Source organism: Hermetia illucens, chromosome 3 (assembly GCF_905115235.1).
Source record: "Hermetia illucens chromosome 3, iHerIll2.2.curated.20191125, whole genome shotgun sequence".
Taxonomy (NCBI): domain Eukaryota; kingdom Metazoa; phylum Arthropoda; class Insecta; order Diptera; family Stratiomyidae; genus Hermetia; species Hermetia illucens.
In genome coordinates this window covers 121,930,380-121,953,093 of record NC_051851.1, presented here as the reverse complement: position 1 = coordinate 121,953,093, position 22,714 = coordinate 121,930,380, and the positions used below count along the sequence as shown (strand labels likewise).

Here is a 22,714-nt window from a genome sequence, read left to right as displayed (position 1 = left end):
ATATTATGTATGTATAAAGTGGTCCAAAAGTCTTTCTATATGGTCCAAAATGTACAGAAACCGATGTATTGATGAAATGCCAGTACAAAATGTTGCCCAGGTTCTTTGGTAAGTGTTCAAATTACATGCGATCGCAATTGATGCACCTTTCCAGCACACATTTTCGCACAGTGCTATTATTTCTGATGTCTTGAAAAGCGTCATAAATTCACGGCTCCAACTCTTACAGATTGCGTGTTCTACGAGCGAATACCTTGTCCTTCACGACATCTCAGAAGTAAAAATCAATGGGGGTTAGGTTGGGAGAGCGGAGAGGCCATTCAATCGCTCCAATAACATGTCCCTGGAATACGCCAGGTAGCCGTGGACCATGGCTGCATAATGCGGTGGCACACCATCTTGCTGGAAGTAAAGGCCATTAAAATTGGGAACCTGATGTATTCCTGGGAGGAAGTAATTTTTCAGCATCTCCAGGTAGCTGTGAACGTTGACATTTCCGTCAAAGAAATAAGGGCCGTCAACACCTGCTTCCGAAATACCACCCCATACAGAAACGGCACACATGCAGTAAGTTATATCTTTCTATGCTGAGATTAAGGGGGCGGGGTCTCATACATGCATGCATGATGTACATTTTTTTTCAATGTTGGATATCAAGTAAAAGGTTTCAATTATGACTTCTCGAAGTCACTCTTAGTTTTGACATTTGTGGGAAAGGCGGGAACAGACCCATTCTCAGAAACCATCCACCCGAAAAATTTGAAAAAGAACATAAAGCTGCCCCTATGCGGTGTCTATACTCTATCGATATCTATATTATCTTACTATGTTTTTGGGAAAGTGATTAGAAACCATCATCCTAGAGTTATTAAAAAATAATCGAAAGAGAATTATGCAGTAATATAGATTATAATATGAAGCATGATATCCCCAAGTTTGATCAAAATTATCTTTTCTGTGTAAATTAACTGCAACCCAAAATACTAAATAAAACTAAAACTAAAGTGAGTAGTTTGACATACTAAATACACATATACATTATGGACTATATACAAGTGACATAGTTCTGCACTCAAATATACCTACCATACCTGAAACGCCGAAATAAAGTGTGAAGCACTGTATGTTATACGACTCCGAAATATACGGGTAGCGTCTAATTCAGGTGAACACATATATATGTATGTTTTCAAGTAATATTCGCTTTTGCATAGAAAGTAAAGGGGAAATATTATGTCCATATGTATGGACTGTTCGCACTAGTACTAGAACTAAATTAAATAACTCCAAGTTATTTTAATTTTCAATTTCAAATTTTAAAATTGTTAACAACATACATACCGTATCTTCATAATTTGCTCCCTTACTTTCAATAATACCGTATGAGAAAATTGTTACGAGATTATTCCAATTTCAATTCCAATTTTGATAATATATAAAACAATAAAATAATAACGAATTAAATTTTTACGCGTAATCTTTTTGATAAATTCAATAAATAGGAACTCTTAATCTAATCTAAGAGTATAATCGAATTTGATATAAAATTATATACATCTTTACCATATGTATATATGTAGTTATCAGTTAGTGGCAACTTAAACGTTATAAACGCATAAGCACCACCAAATCTAAAAGTCAAAATCACTGCTAAATTGGCCTTTTGGCAAATACCCAATGCAATGTACACTGCTCCACAGAATTATAGGTGCACCCTATTGTCTGAAATTGTGATATTATTTTTTTAAGTTAAGACATTTGCTTAATCACATATTTAATTAAAATACCCGGGCAAAGTTTAGCACAACATAAAAATACAATTAATTAGAAAATGCTTTTTTTGGAAAATGAGCTTTCACAAAAGCATACCTGCACTTTGAAACACAACTATTTATTCTCGTAATATTAACCCAAAGCTGGAGTCGTGGGGTCAGAATGGACCCTATCATCCACAATTTTGCTCTAATATTTATATTTTTTAATTTACGTGCACGCTCATCTAAGTAACCTCATTACGTGACGTGTTGCAATGGTTGCCGAACGTAGGGCGGTTAGTCTCTACTAGAAGCAGAAATGCAATGGCTTGGGGTCTAAATGGACCCACGACAACAGTTATGTATGTGTTTTTCTAATTTATAAATTTATAAATAGTATTTTTTTTTTCATTAATTTGAAACAAAAATATCACATCAATCTGAATATCCACGCAGTACATGTATTTGTGGAAGATAAATTTCATTTCGAGAGCAATAATGTCTTCTGTAGAATGGGATTATGTGAGGATGAACTTATTAGTGATAGAGAAAAAATGGAGAATGTTAGCTGCTCGGAAGATGAGTAATTATGCATGTGGATAGCTTTTAGAGTACAATTACGGTTTTTTGAGGCAAGAATCGATGCAAATGGTTAGTTTTGTAAAAAGCTTCTAATTTAGAAAATCTATGAAATACAATCAATATATCAATATTAATATATACATAGATTTGTTGATAACATTTGTTCACGAAAAATATATCAAATGTTCGGTAATGTCTTACTGATTTCAAAAAAAGAATAGAAAACTTTTTGGAGCTCACGAAAAATTTGGACATGTTGTTTTACAGCAGTAAAAATTCAAATGTGGCATCATGGGAAAATCTGAACGCAAAACCGGGCATTAGTATCTATGTGAACGAAAAAGAACAAAACACAAATCAACAGGGCTTAAAATGTTGCAAACATCTTTGTAAAAGTCATATAGTAAAGATGGTAATGCGTTCTAAATGTCAATTGTAAGCATATTCTAAGAAACTGCTTTGTTTTCTCTAATATTTAGAAGTTACGATTTGTGTGTCATCCTTAAGTTTTTGCGTGAAACAAAAAGCTTATTTCTGATCCGAATGTAATAACGCAGTGTTTCTAGCGATTCATTATTTGGAATAATAAAACTTGTTTTTCCTATTCCCTAGTGTTGTTGTTTGCTTCAGCAGTGCCAACAAGACAAGGCGGCTCTGATGAAGGGAATAAGTGGTTTCCGAAACATTTATGTTTGCAAAATAAAATTCAACACTAGCGAAGAGGAAAATCTAGTTTTATTATTTCAAATTATTTCTGATATTAGGTGAAACATAAGGGAGTGAGGGCTCAAAATGCATGTCCCCAAAAATGAAGTCGGTCTCATTCTCAGAATCTTTCCAGCCGAGAAATCCAAAAATAATCACAATGGTGCATCTATACGAAATTTAAACCTCAAAATACATCTCATTCCATTATCTGCTCAAATAAAGTTAACAATAGCATACTAATATATTTTAAAAATTTACCCGAAAGCCCTCCTCAGTTTCATCCTAAAAGCATAAGACTTAGTATTGGTATAAGGAATGATATAAGGCGAAATTGGGAAGTTTGAATGAAATCTGATGATCATTAACAAAGTAATGTACGTTGAAACTTTTTCATTTCACAAAAATTTATTGCACTCTATGACGTCACCATTATATGAAGTGATGGAAACATTTTAATTTTCCTTTTTAGCTGTTTTTAGCTATTTGTATATCAGTATCATTTATTCGAGAAAGTCATGTGTATAACTATGTATCCGCTACTTAAGTTTGCGGGAAGTTTTTAATAGGATGAACATCGAAAGCATTAGTGAATCCGCGAGGCTCAGTAAGATTCTGTCCACAGAACATAAGAGCCCATCTTTCCTTAAAAAGTCGGAAGGCTCTTGGACGAAATCTTCTAGCGAAACCTTGGAGCTGTTGGTTCAAACGCACTTTCCCTCCAGCGAGGAGGAGGACTGTGAGTCAGAATCTTGCTTGAAGGGTTTGCGGCAACCCCAGCTGTGCGAGACTTTCAAATCGGTAATTACCGAGGACAGGACCGGCTGGGCCTAGATGCCATAATGCCAGTCATGCTACAGAAGCAGCAGGAAAGGGTTGTGCCGTGGCTTGTTGAGATTTACCGGAGCTGCATTACTTTAAGATACGTACCGCAGTCCTGGAGGCGCGCACGAGTGGTTTTCATACCGAAAGCGGGCAGGCGCGGTCATAAGTCCGCGAAGGACTTCCGACCAATCAGCCTGACCTCTTTCGTGCTGAAGACCTTAGAACGCGTCCTGGACATTCATTTAAAGATGATTATGGAGAGAACGGCTTTCTCTAAGTCCCAGCATGCCTACCTCAAAGGAAAATCCACAGAAACCGACCTCCACGAGGTATTGGCACGGTTGAGCGGTCGCTGCAGTGCAAGCAGTATACCCTTGATGCCTTCTTGGATATAGAGGGAGCTTTCAACAACGTCAGTACCAACGCCATCAAGGAAGCCTTGACCGGTATTGGATTGGAGGGGTATCTCACGCATTGGATTATATCCATGCTGAGTACCAGGATAATCCAGTCCGATCTAGAAGGCAACCACTTGACCAGAGCTGTGAACAGAGGCACGCCCCAGGGTGGCGCCATCTCACCGGTGCTCTGGTTAATAGTAGTGGACATTTGACGTACATTGAACAGCAGCATCTCCTCCCCCTAGACCTCCACATCGAATATGTTGCAGCGTGCAGTGTCGTCAGACTACGTGAGTCCGGATGTTGGAGAGTGAAGTCCTACGGCCACAGCAACATCCTAGATGAAATACCTCGAGAAATCTGGGCATCCCCCACGGACTATGTCACACGCAAGCTGAACTTCACGAGAAACTTTGCTGTGGACCTTCCAACCAGGGCAAAGTGGAAGACCGGCGGCGTGTTGCAAGACTATGACACGGTATTCTTTACGGACAGATCAAAGATGGCCTATGGAGTCGGCGCGGGGGTTTTGTCGCTCAAGGTCACTCTCCTCTGGGTTCCCAGGCATAGGAACATAGAGGGGAATGAGCGGGCTGACGGATTAGCCAGGCAAGGCTCTGCTCTTGGCAGTCCCTCGGCGAATACAGTCGGTGTTCCGCTGGCGGCTGTCGGGGGCCGAGTCTACTCGCACTACCTAGCAGCCGCGGGCCTGAGATGGCGAAGGCTTACAAGCTGTGCCAAGTCAAGGAGAATTTGGTCCGCTTATAACATAGCCCGATCACGAGAGCTCCTGTGCCAGACGTGCAAATGCATTCAAGATTACGGCGGTCTGCACGGGGCACTGGCCCATAGGGGACCATGCCGCTAATTGGGCTCCTCGGAGCGGCCACTGATACCTACCTACCTACCTACCTCTCCAATGCGGTAGACATGGGTGTACTTTAGTACCGGTGGTATTTACTTTAAAGTACATATTTGTATGCCTTTGTAAACGGGGTAAAGTGGAAATACGTGAAGATGCGTCAGATCAATTTGGATAGGCAACGTTTGTTTATTTAATAATAATCATTGGCACAACAATCCATATTGAATCAGGGCCTTGAAGTGTGTTAGAGCACTTCATTCAAGACCGTAACGGTACTCTACAGTAGTACACTGTAGGAGGAAATGTGGTCAGCATTGCGCTCGTCCGAAATTATTACCCTGACTTGACTCAGGTGCTCATGCACAGCTGAGTCGACTGGTATCCGACGTCAAATCACGATACAAATCCCACTGCCACCAGTGAGATTTGAACCGCGACCTTCCTTACGACAGTCTTGTGTCCAAACCACTCAGCTATCCGCACACATTTAGGATTAACAAAATATTGACGCTTTTGATATGTATGTATATCTAGATTTTAGCAATTAATGAACGAATATTTTTGCATTTTTTACTATGTAAACTGTGCATAGGGAGTTCCTCACATAAGATGAACACAAAACCTTTTACCTGAAGCGCACAATTTCCGGTATCCCGACTTGTTTGTATCTGTTGTAGGTTGTCTTCTTCACATTTGTCAATAATATTGAACTCCTAGCGTGAAGTGTATGAGGTCGACTACTATCAATGTAATGCCTTCCAGATAAATTTTTTGTGTAAAAGGCTTTTTAAAAAGTAGAGGGCAAATGAATTTTTAACTGTGTACACACACAACTGTCATGTACTCATCATTCCTCACAAAAACCCTTTTATACCTGAAGCGTCCAACTTCCGGTTTCTCGACTTGAATCATGATATCAAATTTTTAATTAATGATAATTGTTTGTATTTGTCTTTTGCAGTAAAAGTGGATTCTTATAAAAAAGTGTGTGATTGGTATGAAGCACACCTCCATTTGTAGTATTCCGGAACCAAACAATCAAACGTTTTCTTAATATGCATACTTGCCCCTATCGTCCGAATCACGATTATAATTATTTCTTACTAATCTAAAAAATGAGTAAATTGTAAATTTTTTTTTGAAAATATTACGTTTTTCATTTCTTTAAATTCGAGAATAAAAGTAGAAAATTCTTCACAAAAATACATAGTCGTGGCTTGGACCAGAATTCCTGATTTAGAATAATGTGCAAAAATTGCAGCCCGATCAGTTCAAGAGAAATTTAGTTGTTCTTCCTACCAGTTGAAAAAATTTCCGTTTTATAGGCATGTCAGCATGGCTATTCGCTGAAACTTGATAAACAATTTGAATTTCGGTCTAAAATGTCTACAATACTAAGCCAACAGAAAAAAAAAAACTCTGAAAATTGTCACATAAGAAAACCCTCTTTGAATACATAAAACAATGGTGGGCGTATTGTAGAGCTCCATTTCGCAAGAAAGCCCTTAATTTTTTAAATATTGAATATTTCCGGTAATAATAAAATAATTTTGCTGTACACTTTAATAAAGTATTTGAAACAAGCAAAAAGAAACAAAATTACTTAAATTATTTCGATATAATAAGGTTGGCGGATAATTTTGTAGAGCGGTGTATTTGAATTAACAATACCTTTACATGACGAACCCACGAACTAATATCAGCAGCCCGCTGATCGATAATCTCGAGCACCATATTTCTATTATACCTACTTTGTTTTAATTTTTCATTTTTTTGTCTAATTTATGGATATTATTTCTTAGCTTAAAACCTCAGAAAGGTAAAGGCTACACAATATTTCAAACCAAAGTATTTTAATTTAGTCTCAAATAATATGAGGAGAAAAAAACCAAAACGAATCTAATTTGATTTGTTCTTTAGTGGATTATTATCATATTGTGAGCTTGTCCATTTTTAAGTGCATAATAATTCAGATCATTAGAAAAAGTGATTTGGTGCAGAAGTACGCATTACTTGCCGAAATTGTGGGTCACCTTTCACTACCATAGAAGTTACCATTTTGTGTGAAATAGATTTAGAAACCTGTTTTAGTAACTAGCGAAAACCAAAACAGGTTTCTATATAAGATTAATTCTCTTTATAGTACAAAAGTGGAGATGCTTCAAATCGTGACCTCCAAGCAAGTTTGCATAAATTACGAATCTGGTGTTTGTCTTAATGACCAATTTTGCGTTTCTAGTTAAATTTAGTTTCTCAGTGGGAATCCCTGATAACTAATTCCAGAAAGTAGAATTTTTGAAGGACTTCATTTACCAGTCAAGGTTAAATTAGCTATAGTATACTCCATATCGATTAGAAAAGAGAATTTACAATATGATAGAGTATTTACATTTAACAAAAAGCAACGGTGCCTAAAATGTTGGCCCCTAACGTTTTGACATTTAATCGTGAAGATAATATTTAATTTATTATTTTGATAAGCATCAATAATGATGTGGCAAAATTATCGAAAGCTAGGGTTTTTAGATTGCAGCCTGCGTGCTTCAAGTGCGATAGTCTAATTAATATTTCTGTTCTAATCTGTGTGACTATTATTACTTACCTAATAGATGATTAGCAATAGTCGTGTGGTAGCGCCCTGAGTCATACTTTCAATGCTACAAGCTATAAATCTCACTATTGAATAAGTGAAATGATAGGCAAATGGTTAGCTCACAATGTGAAGCACAGAAATGTTTCTTTGTTTATCAGTAAACTACAGAGAAAATAAAATCAGGGCCCACATAATATACAAACTTGATTTTTTGGGAAATAGTCATGTATTTTTTGATCGCTTATGATATAATCTATACGTTTTCAATTTTTTGTGTAAAGCAAGGTTGGAATTGTGAACGCCCGTACATGCAGTGGGTAAGATCATTCTACATGAGGTTTAAAGGAAGATTTCTTAGATTTTTTTCGAAAAATTTGATTTTTATGTTTTTTACAAGAAATGAAAGCTTCGTATATTTAGAGTACGTGTACAAAAGGATATTTCGATACGAAATATTTTTAGCGAATTGGAGCGTCTCAAATGCACTTATCTCATGTGCGGGACGTTCAGGTATCAGTTCACCGCCCGGCCAAAGAAGGCTTTCTGTGCACTGGAACGAATTAGAGTTGGTATTATTACATACATGCGAAAAATAGCTGTGAAGTATTAGCTAGTCACCTATCGAAAAAGGATTCTTATACAGAATATCCGATTAAGACTCTGATGCGAGTATAATGTAGTATATTTGACAAGAATTTTACGTTCGGTGATCGCGGAAACCTTCATATAGACATTTTGGACCAAATTGCTAGATCAATTTTTTTTGTTCCGTCATCTTACATTTTGTTGATTTGATTTAAGATAGGATCCTAATTTCAAAAAACTTCAAATACGTTTTTCTCCGAAACCATATTTTTCAACAAACTTCAAGTACATGTCTCTTGATCCGATTCTGCCCAGTCTGCCCAAAAGGATATACTTTTCTGTATGGCTTATACCTAAAAAGGAGAATAAAAAATTGTTAATTCATAATTATTAAGCGAGCGAAATAAAAAATCTGGATAAAAATACCACTTTTTTTTAAATGTCCATAATTTGGTTTACTTTTTTGTCCAAATTCATTCTAATGAAGTGTAAGTCGTAGCAAATTTTATAAATTATTACTGAATTCAGTTCACTACAAGAGGCTGCTTACCTATAGTTTTCGGACGATGTCTTGTGTGCAGAGGCATATTGAATTCCATCCTAGTAAAAATTTCCATGCAGTCTAGAATGATGAACAAATGAAACCATCAAAGTTTTTATGTCTTTTCATTCTGCCACAAACAATCTCAAATTTGTTTTATTTTCAACCCAATCTGAGAGAACCTTCCCTTAAAAGGGCCCATACATGCAAAAGAATTAGAGTACTACCCCTATGGACATCTAGACCTTAAAATACCCTTCATATCGATATTTGGCTAGAGAAAGTTAATAATGATATATACTGCATTTTTTGGAAATTGAGTGGAAACCAACCTTAAGTTTATTCTAGAAGCACCAGATTATAGTAATATAGACTTGATATAAAGGATAATACTACAAAGTTTTGTGAAAATACTACTACTATTGATATAAAAGTTACAGCAGGTCAATGTTGTCCAACCGGAGGGAGAGCGCTGACCTTTTTATAATCCCTTCCATTCTGATCCGTTTGCGACAATGAACTGTTTTTGAAGTCTTGTGTAAAACAAAACCTTATTAAAATCGATTTGGCGTCTGTCTGTCACACCCACCCCCCAAACCAATTGTCACGAAATTTGGCGAGAATTTGTGATCTGTGAATCCCTTACAACGAGTGGCATCAATTTGCATTGGGGTTAAGGGGGGCTCCCAGTACTGGGGGTGAACATTTTCTTTTACAGAATATGGTCGTGTGTGGTATCAAATGAAGGGGCTCAATTAGTACTGTTTTTGATACCTAGAGGAGCGAGGTCTCCAAATATGTGCCCCAAAAATTATAACAGGTCTTGTTCTCAGAATCTATCCAACCGAAAAATCTGAAAAAAAAATCACAATGGTGCATACATACTAAATCTAGGCCTCAAAATACATCCCATTACGATATCTGCTTAAATAAAGTGCATAATAGTTTATTACTATATTTTAAAAATTTACTCAAAGATCCCACCTTAAGTTCATCCTCCCATCTGTCTCTATCGCATTCTACGACGTATGGGACATCATCATCAAATAAAGTGAACTCATATGAACGGCGGAGTACATATGTATATCAAGGAATATTTTGAATTGAAGGTATACGCGAATGGGCAAATGCGAATAGGGAATTTCTCATACAAGGTGAACGCAACACCTTTATACTCGAAGCGTCCAGCATCCGGTTGTTGTTAGTATCATCTAATCGCACCCACAAATTGCGAAATATCACTAAAAACCATTTTTTAAAGCATACAATTCTCAATTTCACTGAAAATTTAAGCCACATCTCTCCCTTTCGCTCTTTTTAAAATCTATCTAATTCTTCATGAATTTTGAAACATTTTCTAACATTTTACAGGTTTAACTATTATACATATATGTTCAATAAATTGTTGTTGAGATATCTGCATTTCCATATTTTGGAGTGAACAGAAAAAGGAAATCTTTCGCTGTTAATATGTCGAGTAACATCGAGTTCGGTGTCACTATCAGCACATCGCTTCGATCAATTTGTCTATCTTAAATTGATCGAAGCCTTCAGCATTCATAGAAATAGGGGAATGCATGGATCTCTCGGATTGAAACCCTTAGTTTTCGGTATTTATCTTCATCAAACTGTGTTTTTTCTTTCTTCTCTAAATCCAGAGCCTTTTTTGGCAAGGTCAAGCATTCCATCTGAGAACGAGCAGATGTTGCAGCGTAAGCGAGGTTTCTGTTAAGGTTTCTGAGGAAAGATGTAATGGTCTATTAAACCTCTCTAGGCCTCTAATCAAGGCACCGTTAAGGACGTCACCAATAACGAGAAAAATATATCGATGACTGAATGCAACCCTGGCGGATTCCTATTTTACTTGAGATTCCAGCTTGATGAAGCATGTAACACTTGGCACCGTCATATGTCGTCTTGGTAATAGCTTTGATTTCTCTGGAACGCCCCTCCTGCATAGAGCTTGTCAGATACACTGTTCCGAAGACTATTAATATGGTCAGTACAGAAGGATCTAGAGCGGAAACAAGCCTGCTCTCTGTCGACCAAGCTTTCAAAGTGTACTTTGATAAGTTCAGAATTATTTTACAGACAGCAGAAAATACAAAAATATCCCTCCAATTATCGTATTCAAGGCATTTGTCCTTCATTCATCATTTTTTTTCTAATTGCTGACAAAGATCTCAAATCCACAATCTGCTCCTCTACAAGTAAAAGTAGTAACGACACACAGGCGAAAGCAAGCATCCGCCAAATGATGTCCTCTTTTGAGGCCGATGTCAGCACGCATTTTGTTATGGGGTTGTTTCTCTTTTGACGAAAATAGATGATACAAATTGAAGAAATCGTGAAAAAAAGAGCTTGTGTGTGTATGTGGTGGGGGAGAGCAAAGTTTCTGAGCACTCAGACCCTAGTGGTGCATTGTACACGATTCCCCCGTATAACTAAATATCCCGGATTCATTTATGTATCGCAAGATTTCCGTTAGTGGATGATACGCTACCCGCAGCTGGAGCACAGCAGGACCAAAAATCTGATGCGTCCACGGGCAGGGCAATCGCATAGAAAACGTTCCGTGGACTCCGCTTTCTATCTTCCCTTCACAATACCTTTGCAAATATCCCTGCTTTTCGACAGGATCGACATTGCAGTATGGTTGTTTGGTTCTGATAGGAAAAGTTTGGTGTGTCTAACAGCATTTAGGATCTGAGTCCTGTCATTATGGGAAGCTTGTTGATAGCAGCATTAACCAATGCTATTGACACCCCAATTGCCGATGCCGGTCTGGCATACGAGATTTAATTAATTCCCTTTATAACACAGTGCCCAGCCACCCAGAATACGATGGAATTTAATCTAAAATAGAGTCTGAAATGACTGTTCAATACCTTCAATACAGCTTGATTATCGCTGCAGATTGTAATGCACCTGATCTTCAATCGCTCGTCACTCACCCAAGTTGCTGCCCGTATGGTCAAAAGTTGTAAGAGCCCATTTAATCTTTACCTTTACATGTTTGTTCCAAAAAAGCTCCTTGCCTAAAATAACTCCAAGATATTTCACTTCTTCGGAGAATCGAAGCGTTGTACCGCTCCTCTTTGGAAGGTAAAGCTTCTTTTTGTGAATAATACCATTGTGTTTTTATTTAGATTTACTGAAAGTCCATGCCTAAGGCACCAACTGTCAATCAAATAAACGGCGGGTTGTAGATTTCTACACACCGTTCCGAAATCTCGATCATCATGCTACGATCAGCATTCTACGCAGAAGCAGTGATAGCACACCTCCTTGGGGGCAGAATTTCGTTATTTCTGCTGTTAGGTAACGATCGGCACCCACTTCAATGCACAGCAATTTCTGAGTTAACATAGTATAGATCCTCTATTCAAATTTTATCTACGCCGGTATAGTAAAGCTTTTGGAAAAGGCGCACAGTCAAACGCGTTCTCAATGTCCACGAACGCCCTCATCGCCCATTCGTCTTTTAGCACTACATTCTGTAATTTTGAAACAAAAGAATGAAGAGCAGACTCACATCGCGGCCTTAGCACCTTCTCGTGAATATGACGCTCAAGCAGTCTCTCCATACATTTACAAAAAAAATTTAGAGAAAAAATCTGTTCCTTCCTTCAACAAGATCTAAAACACAGCTCAAGATTATGTAGAGGTTTCAACATGATATGAATTTTCATAGAATAAGGAGTGTAAATTAGAAGCTGTTGTCCTTCTCCGGTCCTATTAGCACTTTGGCGATGGAAATTTGACGTTTTAATAAGACTCGGTGCCGGATTACAGACCAAAAACGACATAAGAGTGGTGCAAAGTAAATTTTCCAAATTTCATTTCATCACCAGAATGGCCGCGCTGTTCTCCGGATCAGAATCCGATGAATTACAGTGTATGGTTCCCGCTAAAGTGCTAATTTTTATGAAGGGTTCCTCTCTCTCTAACTACTCTAAGTTCCCAGTAATGCTTTTAATTCGATGTTTGGCAATCTTAGGCGTGCTAAGGAAATGTTTTTTATTGCTTGAGGGAAACTACAACGTCAATTGAGAATAAGATTTGCCAGGTATCTTCATCTGTTGATCATCCCCATTCAGGTTTTCGAGTTCCAGGTAAGGTCCCCTGTGTATTTTTTTCATTCCATTTTTAACGTTCATCCGTTTTTATGACTTGTAACTATTTTCCAATATGTATGGATTTCAGTTCCTTTTTTTGCATGTCCTAATTACACCGTGGTGTATCTAGTCTAGGAAAATACGTAAAATTTGTAAATGACGAGCCCGATTTCGAAAAATCTGCCGCTTAAAGGATACTAGTAACTCGTACGAGTCATCGGACGAGCCCGGGAGACGCGTATTTCACAAGGATAGTGGCGTCTACATGCTAACATAGCATCTCTACTCCAAGAAGGCTATATGGAGGAGGTTCGCTTCCCAGTGCATTTCTTCGATTTGTATGGTGGAAGGAAATTATCACAAGAAAACCATCTAGGTTACCAATAATGAACGACATGCGCAAAACCCACTCTACATAGTATTCTTGGCCAGGCAGCTATTTCTTACCATACGCAATCTAATTCTGTGCTGCTTAGAAGCTCGATGTGCCCCTCCTGTATGTAGTCTTCTTGCTCCACCCCAATTGCCCATTTTAACAAACTAGGCGTACTGTCAACGGCTTCATTAGCACCAAAGTAATCACTTGTCCGCGTTACTCGACTCATGTAATCGATCTCTTAAGATGCTAGTATCTCATACAGTCGAGTACAGTGTGGTAAAATATTGGTGGGTTAAAAACCTCGTCCCAGTAAATACGATTGCTTTCTATTCACTCAACTGGCATGAGCACAGACACCAGATATCCTGCTGGAATACAGAAGACCAATTTCCGTAAGCAGAGTACTCGGGAGTACTCAGTCTTAGTGACTCGAACGAGCTTTACTAGTATCATTTAAAGCAGCCTTTATTCTGGCAAAAAACGTCTAGAAGAAACAGTCCGTGCAATTCATCGGCTTAAAAATCATAAGTCGCCAGGAGCCGAAGAAATCACAGCCGAGTTGGTTAAATAAACCAAGTGGTTCATCAACTTGTGCTCAAGCTGTGGGACAGCGAATCAATGCCTGACGACTGGGAAAGAGGCATTATCTGTCTCATACATAAAAAGGGGGATATCACACAGTGCAGCAATTATAGAGGTATCACGTTGCTAGGCCGGATAGCTCCATACGCACAGAACATCATTTGGGCCAATGAGGCAAATCAGCAACAGATCAGATTTTCTCTCTGCGGCAAGCGATGGAAAAACTGTTGGAATATGGACATCAGTTGCACCATCTCTCCATCGACTTTAAAATCGCCTATGATATCATAGCCAGGGTAGAACTGTACACGGCCATGAAAGAATTCAGTATCCCGACGAAATTGATAAGACTGACTAGGCTGACCCTGACCAATGTGTAATGCCAGATAAAAGCAGCAAGATCACTGTCAAGACCATTCGACATCAAGAACGGTCTAAGACAAGGGGACGCCCTATCATGCGTCCTCTTTAACCTGGCCTTCGAAAAAGTGATCCGTGATGCTGAGGTAAATGCAAGAGGTATGATCCTCTTTAAGTCCACCCAACTACTGGCCTATGCTGACGATATCGACATCATGGGAAGAACGACCCGAGGCGTACAAACTGCCTTTATCCAGATCGAGCAGGCGGCGTGAGATTTTGGGCTGCACATCAATGAAGACAAAATATATGGTGGCAACGTCAGCACCGAAGACGAACCAAGCAACAACATCAAACTGCACTGGTCAAATAGGAAGAATAAGGATAGGAGAATACAACTTTGAGACCGTTGATCATTTCTCCCATCTAGGGTCGAAAATCACAACCGATAACAGCTACGATGATGAAATCCGCGCACAGTTGTTGTCAGCCTAGTTCAGCTTACAAAAAATGTTCCGCTCGAAACGTCTCACCATAAGGTCAAAGCTCTTACTGTACAAGACAATGATCTTGCCAGTCTTCATGTATTCCTCGGAGAACTGGGTTTTGCGAACTCTTGGTTGCGTTCGAGAAAAGAATCCTCCCTACATGAGGATGGACGATTCCATAGCCTACATAACGACGAAATCTATGAGCGATACCATGACCGTCAGGTTGTGGACAAAATCCGACTCAACAGGTTACGGTGTAACTTAATCCGCATGGATGGGGATGATCCAGCCCGAAAGGTCTATAAGGGCAATATCTATTGTAGAAAAAGAAAACGAGGCAGACCCTGCCTGAGATGGAGCGATTGCGTAGGTTTGGAGTTCCTTATTAAGGCAGGCCTAGACCTGATACCGGTTGTTGCGCCGTTGATGATGATGAAAGACCGATAGAAATATCAAATATAAATTTGTAAGAGCTACAGTATTAAGGAATATACATACATAAAGTATACATAAAATTCAATATACTTATATTCCATTTAAATTAGTAGGATGAAATTGCAAAAACATGTATATTCTGCATCATTTGCTTCCCAGTAGAAACCATTTTTTACTATTTAAACGATGAAAACTTGTATTTTTTTAGGAATATTTTTTCAGAATCTAACCTATGCATACATTGCGGGCCGTGTGGGCTCTTTTTTATCCTATTGCATACCGCAACGTAATCAAAAATAGATATATCCCTGTCTAACATATTAGTTAGGAGAGAACATTTCTTTTAATTCTCATAAAGGTACTTCAGAAATATATTCAGTTCCCCAAATATAGACTACTTTATTTAAAATGTGGATACCTGTATATGTTGTTTTTGTCTAGAATTATATTTTGAATATGTTTCATCCAATGAATGTTCCATCTTAAAAGCTTTTGTATGAACTTACAAAGTCTTCTTAACTGCATTTCAGTACAAACAAGCGAATTCAGGAAAAATCAATAGAAAAACTATAAAGGCAACATCAAAATGAAATCTGTGCGCATTGAAAACGAAGTCTGTAATTGTATATAATCAAAGCAGCTCATTCGTATCTTAACATAAATCATTCCATGTCATGTACTAACTTCCCATGAACATTGCCCTTCAATCCTAATTTCTTTTCCAGATAACGTCATGCACATGCTAAATGAAGTACAACGCATCAACGATACCATGTTTGTCTGCAGTGAGAGTTTCGAAGATACGCGAGCTTATATTCAGAACCGTCCGAAAGATGACTACAACGATCTTCCAATAATTTACTTTGTGACTCCAACATATCCTCGAAGAGAACAGATTCCGGAGCTTATAAGACTTGGACAAACATTGATGCATGTGCCTCAAATTCACTGGATTGTAGCAGACGACTATGATGGCTGTAATAATTTTCTAGACGTAAATAGATTTGGTAATTGAAAGAAAATTTATATGTTCTTTTTATGCCCAAGATAATACAATAGAAAAATCGAGGTTATTTCGGGTACCCGGTAGTAAAGCGTATTTATTGCATGTTCAAAGCAACTCAATCAGTCAAGACATGAATGGGTCATTACTTGATAATAATCGGAAATGATTCCGTACAACATTCAAACATAAGGTGAAATGAGGGAGGCTAGTAAATACGTTTTTCCATCAAAACTAATTTTTACGCCTGGAATTACTAAATTGCTTTTATTTGAAGGTATACCATACACTCATATCGCTAGTCCTATGCCTGACGCATATCGTTCCATATCACCAAGCCCACGCGGTGTTGCAAATCGCCGAGCAGCTTTGAATTGGTTACGACAGAATAATAAAAAGACAGGAATCCTATATTTCGGAGACGATGATAACACTTTTGATTTAAGACTTTTCAACGAAATCCGAGACACGAAGAAAGTGTCCATGTTCCCTGTGGGTCTCATTGGATTGTATGCAGTGAGCAGTCCTGTTGTTAAGAACGTACGTAGAATAAATCCAATGTCGACATAAAATCATGTGTCGACTAGTTTTATATAATAAATTAAAATTTGCTTCGAATATGCCTAGCAACCAAAGACTTACCTCTCCTACTTCCTTAGGGCAAAGTTATTGGATTCTTCGATTCATGGCCTGCAAAGCGGAAATGGCCTGTAGATATGGCGGGCTTTGCTGTGAATCTAGAATATCTCTCACAACATCCAAATGCAACGATGCCTTATAGAGCCGGCTATGAAGAAGACGCCTTTTTGCGGAGCATTTCGCTACGAATGAATGAAATTGAAACGAAAGCGAATAACTGTACGGAAATATTAGTGTGGCACACGCAAACACAGAAGTCGAAAGCTCCAATGGTTCGTATAGATTCACAATACTTGGAGTCAGAAAAGTCGAATTTGGGTGCTTTATTCCGAGAACTAGAGTCGATGGGTGTAAGTCATCAGTCCGACTCAGCAGGTACGGATGTTTGCCTTTATTTGATAAACCAATATTCGCAGAATATGTCAGATTAAACTTTACGATTTATACTTTTGCAGGAATCAAGGCTCAAATAAGTAAAGACGGGAAATCTAAACCATTTACATTTTTCTTCCGGTGAGGACTTTTTCTCAGTATAGAAGACTTACTGGAATATTCGATGCTTTTTAAAAAAGTCACATTGATCGTAGATTATCAAGAATCCATTTACTAAAGAAGGTAGTTTATAAATACAATTAGCGTATGGATTAGAAACAAATTAAAACGTAATGTTCTCATGACATATTATTTGATTGGGGAGGCTTCTATAAAACCAGCTTTTCAAGTTTGCTGCATACTACAGCCTAGATATTATCGGCGTGCTGTTTACCAGCCGTTAACTTTATACTGGAATATGACAAAAACCATAATTAGATACGTACCAGGCATTTAATGCCTGACCTAAGAACCTACGATTTGTTACTTTGATTTATAACTTTTAGTGCATCTCACTGACCCCGACTGTGTTAATTATTTATTTGGAGAAAAATATTTATGTTGATATCAATTGAGTCTTCGTAAAACGAAGACTTGAATCCTAGTGGTGTGAATCAACCAGTGGGGAACAGAACGCAAAGAGACAACTCGACAAATTTACAATATTAGACATAGTAAATTTTTCTTTTGTAATATTAAGAAAATTGTATGAAAACAATGAAAGCATATCGAAGTGATGCAATAGCATGTTGCCTGTTTTTGTAATTGATCATTTGTGCGGATACAGCTTAGGAAATGTATCGGTTTCCTATTACTGGTCCCTTTGAAACCAGCGATCAAAGTAAAATATGAATTTGATGTGTTCAAAAATTGTGGAATGCAACGTACTTTTAAAGTTAGACTTAAGTACGTGAGCATTCATCGAAAGTATGACCTATTAAGTTTTCGACATTCGAACTAAACGGAAATTTATACGCGCCTATCTACTAGGAATTGTAAGTTATGCTGAATATATAATTTTCTCTGATCTGAAACCATATTGTAGATATAATTAGGATGCGTAGCTGATAATTTTATGTTTGAAATGGTTGAATTAGCAATTTCAATTAATACTGTGATATTAAATTTTGTAGAATTGTGTAAGTGATTAAAAGAACGGAAACCGCAGCAAGTCTGTCGTGTTGCTGAAACCAATCAATTAAAGAGAAACAGATGAACGAAAGGACAAACCTTTTAAAGACAGCTTAAAGATTTGCTTTTTGCGACATTCAAAATCGATTATGTATTTAGGTTGTGATTTGGTTATCGACTTATGGCTTTAATAGAAAATAAGTGAGCCTTTCTGTGTTCTCTTCACCATTGAAACAGAATGATGCAGAGTGCGTGATTTCGTTTCGAAGTTTGTTATTTACTGCTTACTTCATTTGGTTTCTCTTTCATTCGGTATTCGCTTCAACTATGATATCACTGTGCGGATAGTAAAAGCGAATAAAAACAACTTTTTTATATCTAGAATCGAATTAGTGAGAATAAATTACTGATTGGAGAATTTCTATATGAAAATGCTAAATCGGAAATCAGAAACAAATAGAGATTATTGTTATAATGCTCGAGAAAGTAAAGAAATAAAGATGTAACACGTAACAGAGTTTTTTCAATGTATCAAACACAAAGTACCTCCGACAGATTTAATGAATAAATTCCTAGTATCTTGTTTGCGTTTCTCTGAGAGAAATGACGCAAATAGTGTCTCAAAAGTTACCAATAGATTTAACAGAATGACACAAACCCGCTAGAAAAGCTTCCTGAGTGCTTTGCTGAGGTTCATGTCGAAGATAAATATTGGGAAATTTAAGTTGGCAATTTCGGGATTGCCACTATAACTGCTTTTATTTACTATTGACTTGTGTATAGTTAACCCGAAAGAATGAAAACGCAGCTTTGCAACATTTCTTTTGCCTTACATAGGGACAATCTGACGGGACAATGTTTTTAATAATATGCGGTATTCCTCCGGTTTCTCATGCTCTAACACCCCTTAGCTTTTCCAATTTACACCTTCCAATCTCATAATTCCTATCCTGACATTAATTTAAAATGAGTAATTTTATTTATTTTAGAAAAACCTAACAGATGTTAGCTTTCCTTTCCTCCTCTCTAACCCCGCAAAAATCTCCTTAATAAGGGGCATACTCCTATATAATATCCTGAGAATGCCAAGGCAGAGCGGGAATCTCGAAGGCCGTGACTCACAATATATCTGAGGCAGGAGAACCATCGTGGATCTTCCCTTTCGCTACACTCGGATTCGGAGTTCGAGGCGTTCCTTTTTAAGGTTTTGTGTAAAATAAAACCTTATTAAAATCGATTCATTGTCTGTCTGTCTATCACACGCACTTTCCTCCAAAACGGCTAAACCAATCCGAACGAAATTTGGTGGACAAATGGGAACTATGAAATCCCACACATAGACATAGGTGGAGTTTAAAGACCCCCCCCCCCCCATACATGCAAAGGGAGATTTAAAAATCGGAAATATACGTATGTGCGATCAATTTATATACGTGCATGTATAAGTATACTATTTTAGGCAATGGGCAATGTTTGTCTGTTTATTTTCATCTTGCAGTTTTAGTTCAGGCGTTGATTTTTTGGTAAGCTGGCACACATCCTCTCGGATATTGTTGGATTTTCAGGATCCGGTGCAGATTCATGCATCGGTTAAAATGACACGTGAATTTTTGTACGATGACACATGAAGAGGCAAAGTGCTCGAAGGACTCCCCCACATTCCCGAGCCAGGCTAGCATAGAAGCATGCAAACATGTGCCGATGCCCGATGGAGCTTCAAGATTTCCGGGTAGATGTTCCTAATATTTTTTTCTGAGCCTAAATTGAAGTGTTTTGGTTCGAATTAAATCAGTTTATCTAAAGTCAAAAATTTCACGTTGTAGAGAAAATGACTGAAAGTGACAAGAGTAGAGAAGAGTAGCAGATTTGGATTTAATAGATCTATAAAGAAAAACCACCGCTGGTGAGGATCGCTTGGTAAGGAGAATGGTTTTGCGGAGTCGGCTCCAAACTGCTTGTGGCAAAGAATACAATGGGGCAGACGGTTTCCGAAGACTGCAGAAGTCTCTTTCGATTGAAAAAATGCACAAAGGGATTTGGACTGAACAATTAGCACTGATAAAAGGATTGGTGATGGAAATGTTCACAGAAACATTCTGGAGAACCATCTAATTCTATTAATAGAAGGGCACTCTTCTAAAGAAAATGACACGATTTTTGATCATGATTTTTTTAATTTTTTGTTCATAATTTACTAGGTAATCAAAATAACGGAATCTATTATTTATTTTGTAGGTAAATGATTTTTAATAGAAGCCAGCATTTCTACGCTAAACTGTCTTGAGAACAGAAAATTACGGTAATTGTCACATTATAAAGGAAAGCGAATAGCTCGGACCCAACACTGTGGCTCAGTGAATTCTTTAATCGGGTTATTCAAGAAGATAGAACACCATCTGACTGGCAAGAAAGCACCACAGTTCCAATATGGAAAAAGAAACGTAGTCCAGCAGAATATTCAAATTACCGTCCGATCCGGTTACTTTGTCATGCTATGAACAGTTTTTGGAGGTTTGCCAAAAACTGTGGAAGTACTGACGCAATACACGCTACGCGGTTTCTCATAGAGAAACACCTTGAGAAGCATCACCTTGTTTACATTGCATTTGTGGATCTAGAGAAAAGCTTTGACCGTGTGCAACACGAACTCATTTGGTATGCTCTACAACAACACGCAGTGCCAAAAGAACTCTTGCACTGGATTCAATGGCTCTACCACGATCCGGAAAGTCAATTTCGAAGTGTGGTGGGTGTATCAAAACCGTTTCGTGTCTCTGTCGGTGTTCATCAAGGAAACGCACTCTCATCACTACTAATTGTTCTTGCTATGCACACTGTCACACGGGACATCCAGCGTCCAGCGCCCTATACGCTGCTTTATGCGAGAGATGTTTTCCGTTTTCATCTCGAGTAAATTGTCCAAAAATGAAACAATCACCTCATGCAACACGGTCTCAGATTGAATCTGAATAAAACAGAATTTTTGATGACCGATCCCCATAAAACAGGCATTACCACTGGCAGTGACCTAGCAAGAACTGAGCGAATTAATTAGCTCGAATTAATACTATCGACCAATGCCGGAGCGCGTGATGATATTGCTTCACGCATTAGCGCAACTTGGATGAATTGTCGTTTCACAACTAGTATTTTTTGTGATCGACGTATTAACGAAAGTCTCAAATCTAGAATTTACCGCAATGTCGCATTCTATGGTTCTGAGTATTGGCCGACTATGAAAGACAGTTTTGTGGTAATGGAGACGAAGATGTTGCGTAACACTAGAGGCGTGATATGCTTTGACAACATCTGAAATAAGGATATCCGCGATCAATTGCACCGATCGTAGCACGTAATTCGCGCTAACGAGAATTCACTGGCCAAAACTGGCCTAAACATCGGAAGTTGATGGTAAGCCACTAAAAAGCCGGCCGAAACAACTGTGGCTTGATACGCTAGATAGGGATTTTAAAGCCTGGCGATTGCATCCAGATCAGGCTTTTGGTGGAACAAAATGGCGTAACCGATCAGGACGAGCGGATCCCGCTTGTGCACGGGACAAAGACTAACGAAAAAGAAGAAGCTGCCGCGGCATTTGAATTTCTAAAAAATCACTTCATTCTAGTATATGAAATAGAATAAGCTATGTAGCAGTAAGAGCTTGTCAAGTTTTCTTCCTCCTACAAAAACTTTGCTCTTTAACATAATTTTTCTCGAATATTGATTTACATAATGTGTTAATTTTCTTACAAAAAAATTAATCTCTGTTTCACCATGATAAAATTTTTATGTTTATAAGGCCCGACTCCACTTAACTTGAAGGATCCATCTTTCAATATTCTGAGTCAGGTGAAGTCAGACCAAAAATTGATGAGTACATGGTAAACACGTGAATTGTATCTGGTAGCCGTTTGCCGATTTGCATTTGTAGTACATAGTGTAGTGTATTGGGTAGCTCTTTGCTTAAATGAAGGAATTTATGTGTGCCATTCAAAATGACGTGGATATGAAAAGCGGCTAGAGAATGAGCAGTGCAGCACACGGACAGATATAATGATGTAAGTGCTGTGCCTAAATCCCTTGCGGTTTCCTTAGATGTCCTGGGACCTTCGCATAGTCTGGTTCAAACGGTGCAGAAGTACGCTATTCTGCAAACGTACTCGACAGATTTTCCCATTAACATACGACTAGCACCCGCGACGAAAGCCGCTGAATATTTTCAGGAAGTGAGATCTTCCGAACCTAACTGATTGGCATAAATTGCTAGTGTTTATTAAAATCTGGCACCTGTTGAGGTAAATGCAAGGGGTACGATCCTCTTTAAGTTCACCCAACTACTGGTCTATGCTGACG

General features: G+C 38.1%; 1 protein-coding gene across 2 annotated transcripts in view; it reads left to right on the top strand.

The window, feature by feature from the left end:
* The window catches only part of LOC119650951 (galactosylgalactosylxylosylprotein 3-beta-glucuronosyltransferase S), a 72,157-nt gene extending 53,283 nt beyond the window's left edge, over positions 1-18,874 (top strand). For both annotated transcript variants that reach the window (XM_038054187.1, XM_038054185.1), the window contains exons 2-5: positions 15,942-16,223; positions 16,497-16,759; positions 16,879-17,233; positions 17,314-18,874. In XM_038054187.1, coding sequence (XP_037910115.1) covers positions 15,942-16,223; positions 16,497-16,759; positions 16,879-17,233; positions 17,314-17,375 — 962 coding nt within the window. In that variant the 3' untranslated portion in view covers positions 17,376-18,874. The remainder of the gene's footprint in view (positions 1-15,941; positions 16,224-16,496; positions 16,760-16,878; positions 17,234-17,313) is intronic.
* The last annotated feature ends 3,840 nt before the right edge of the window (positions 18,875-22,714 follow it).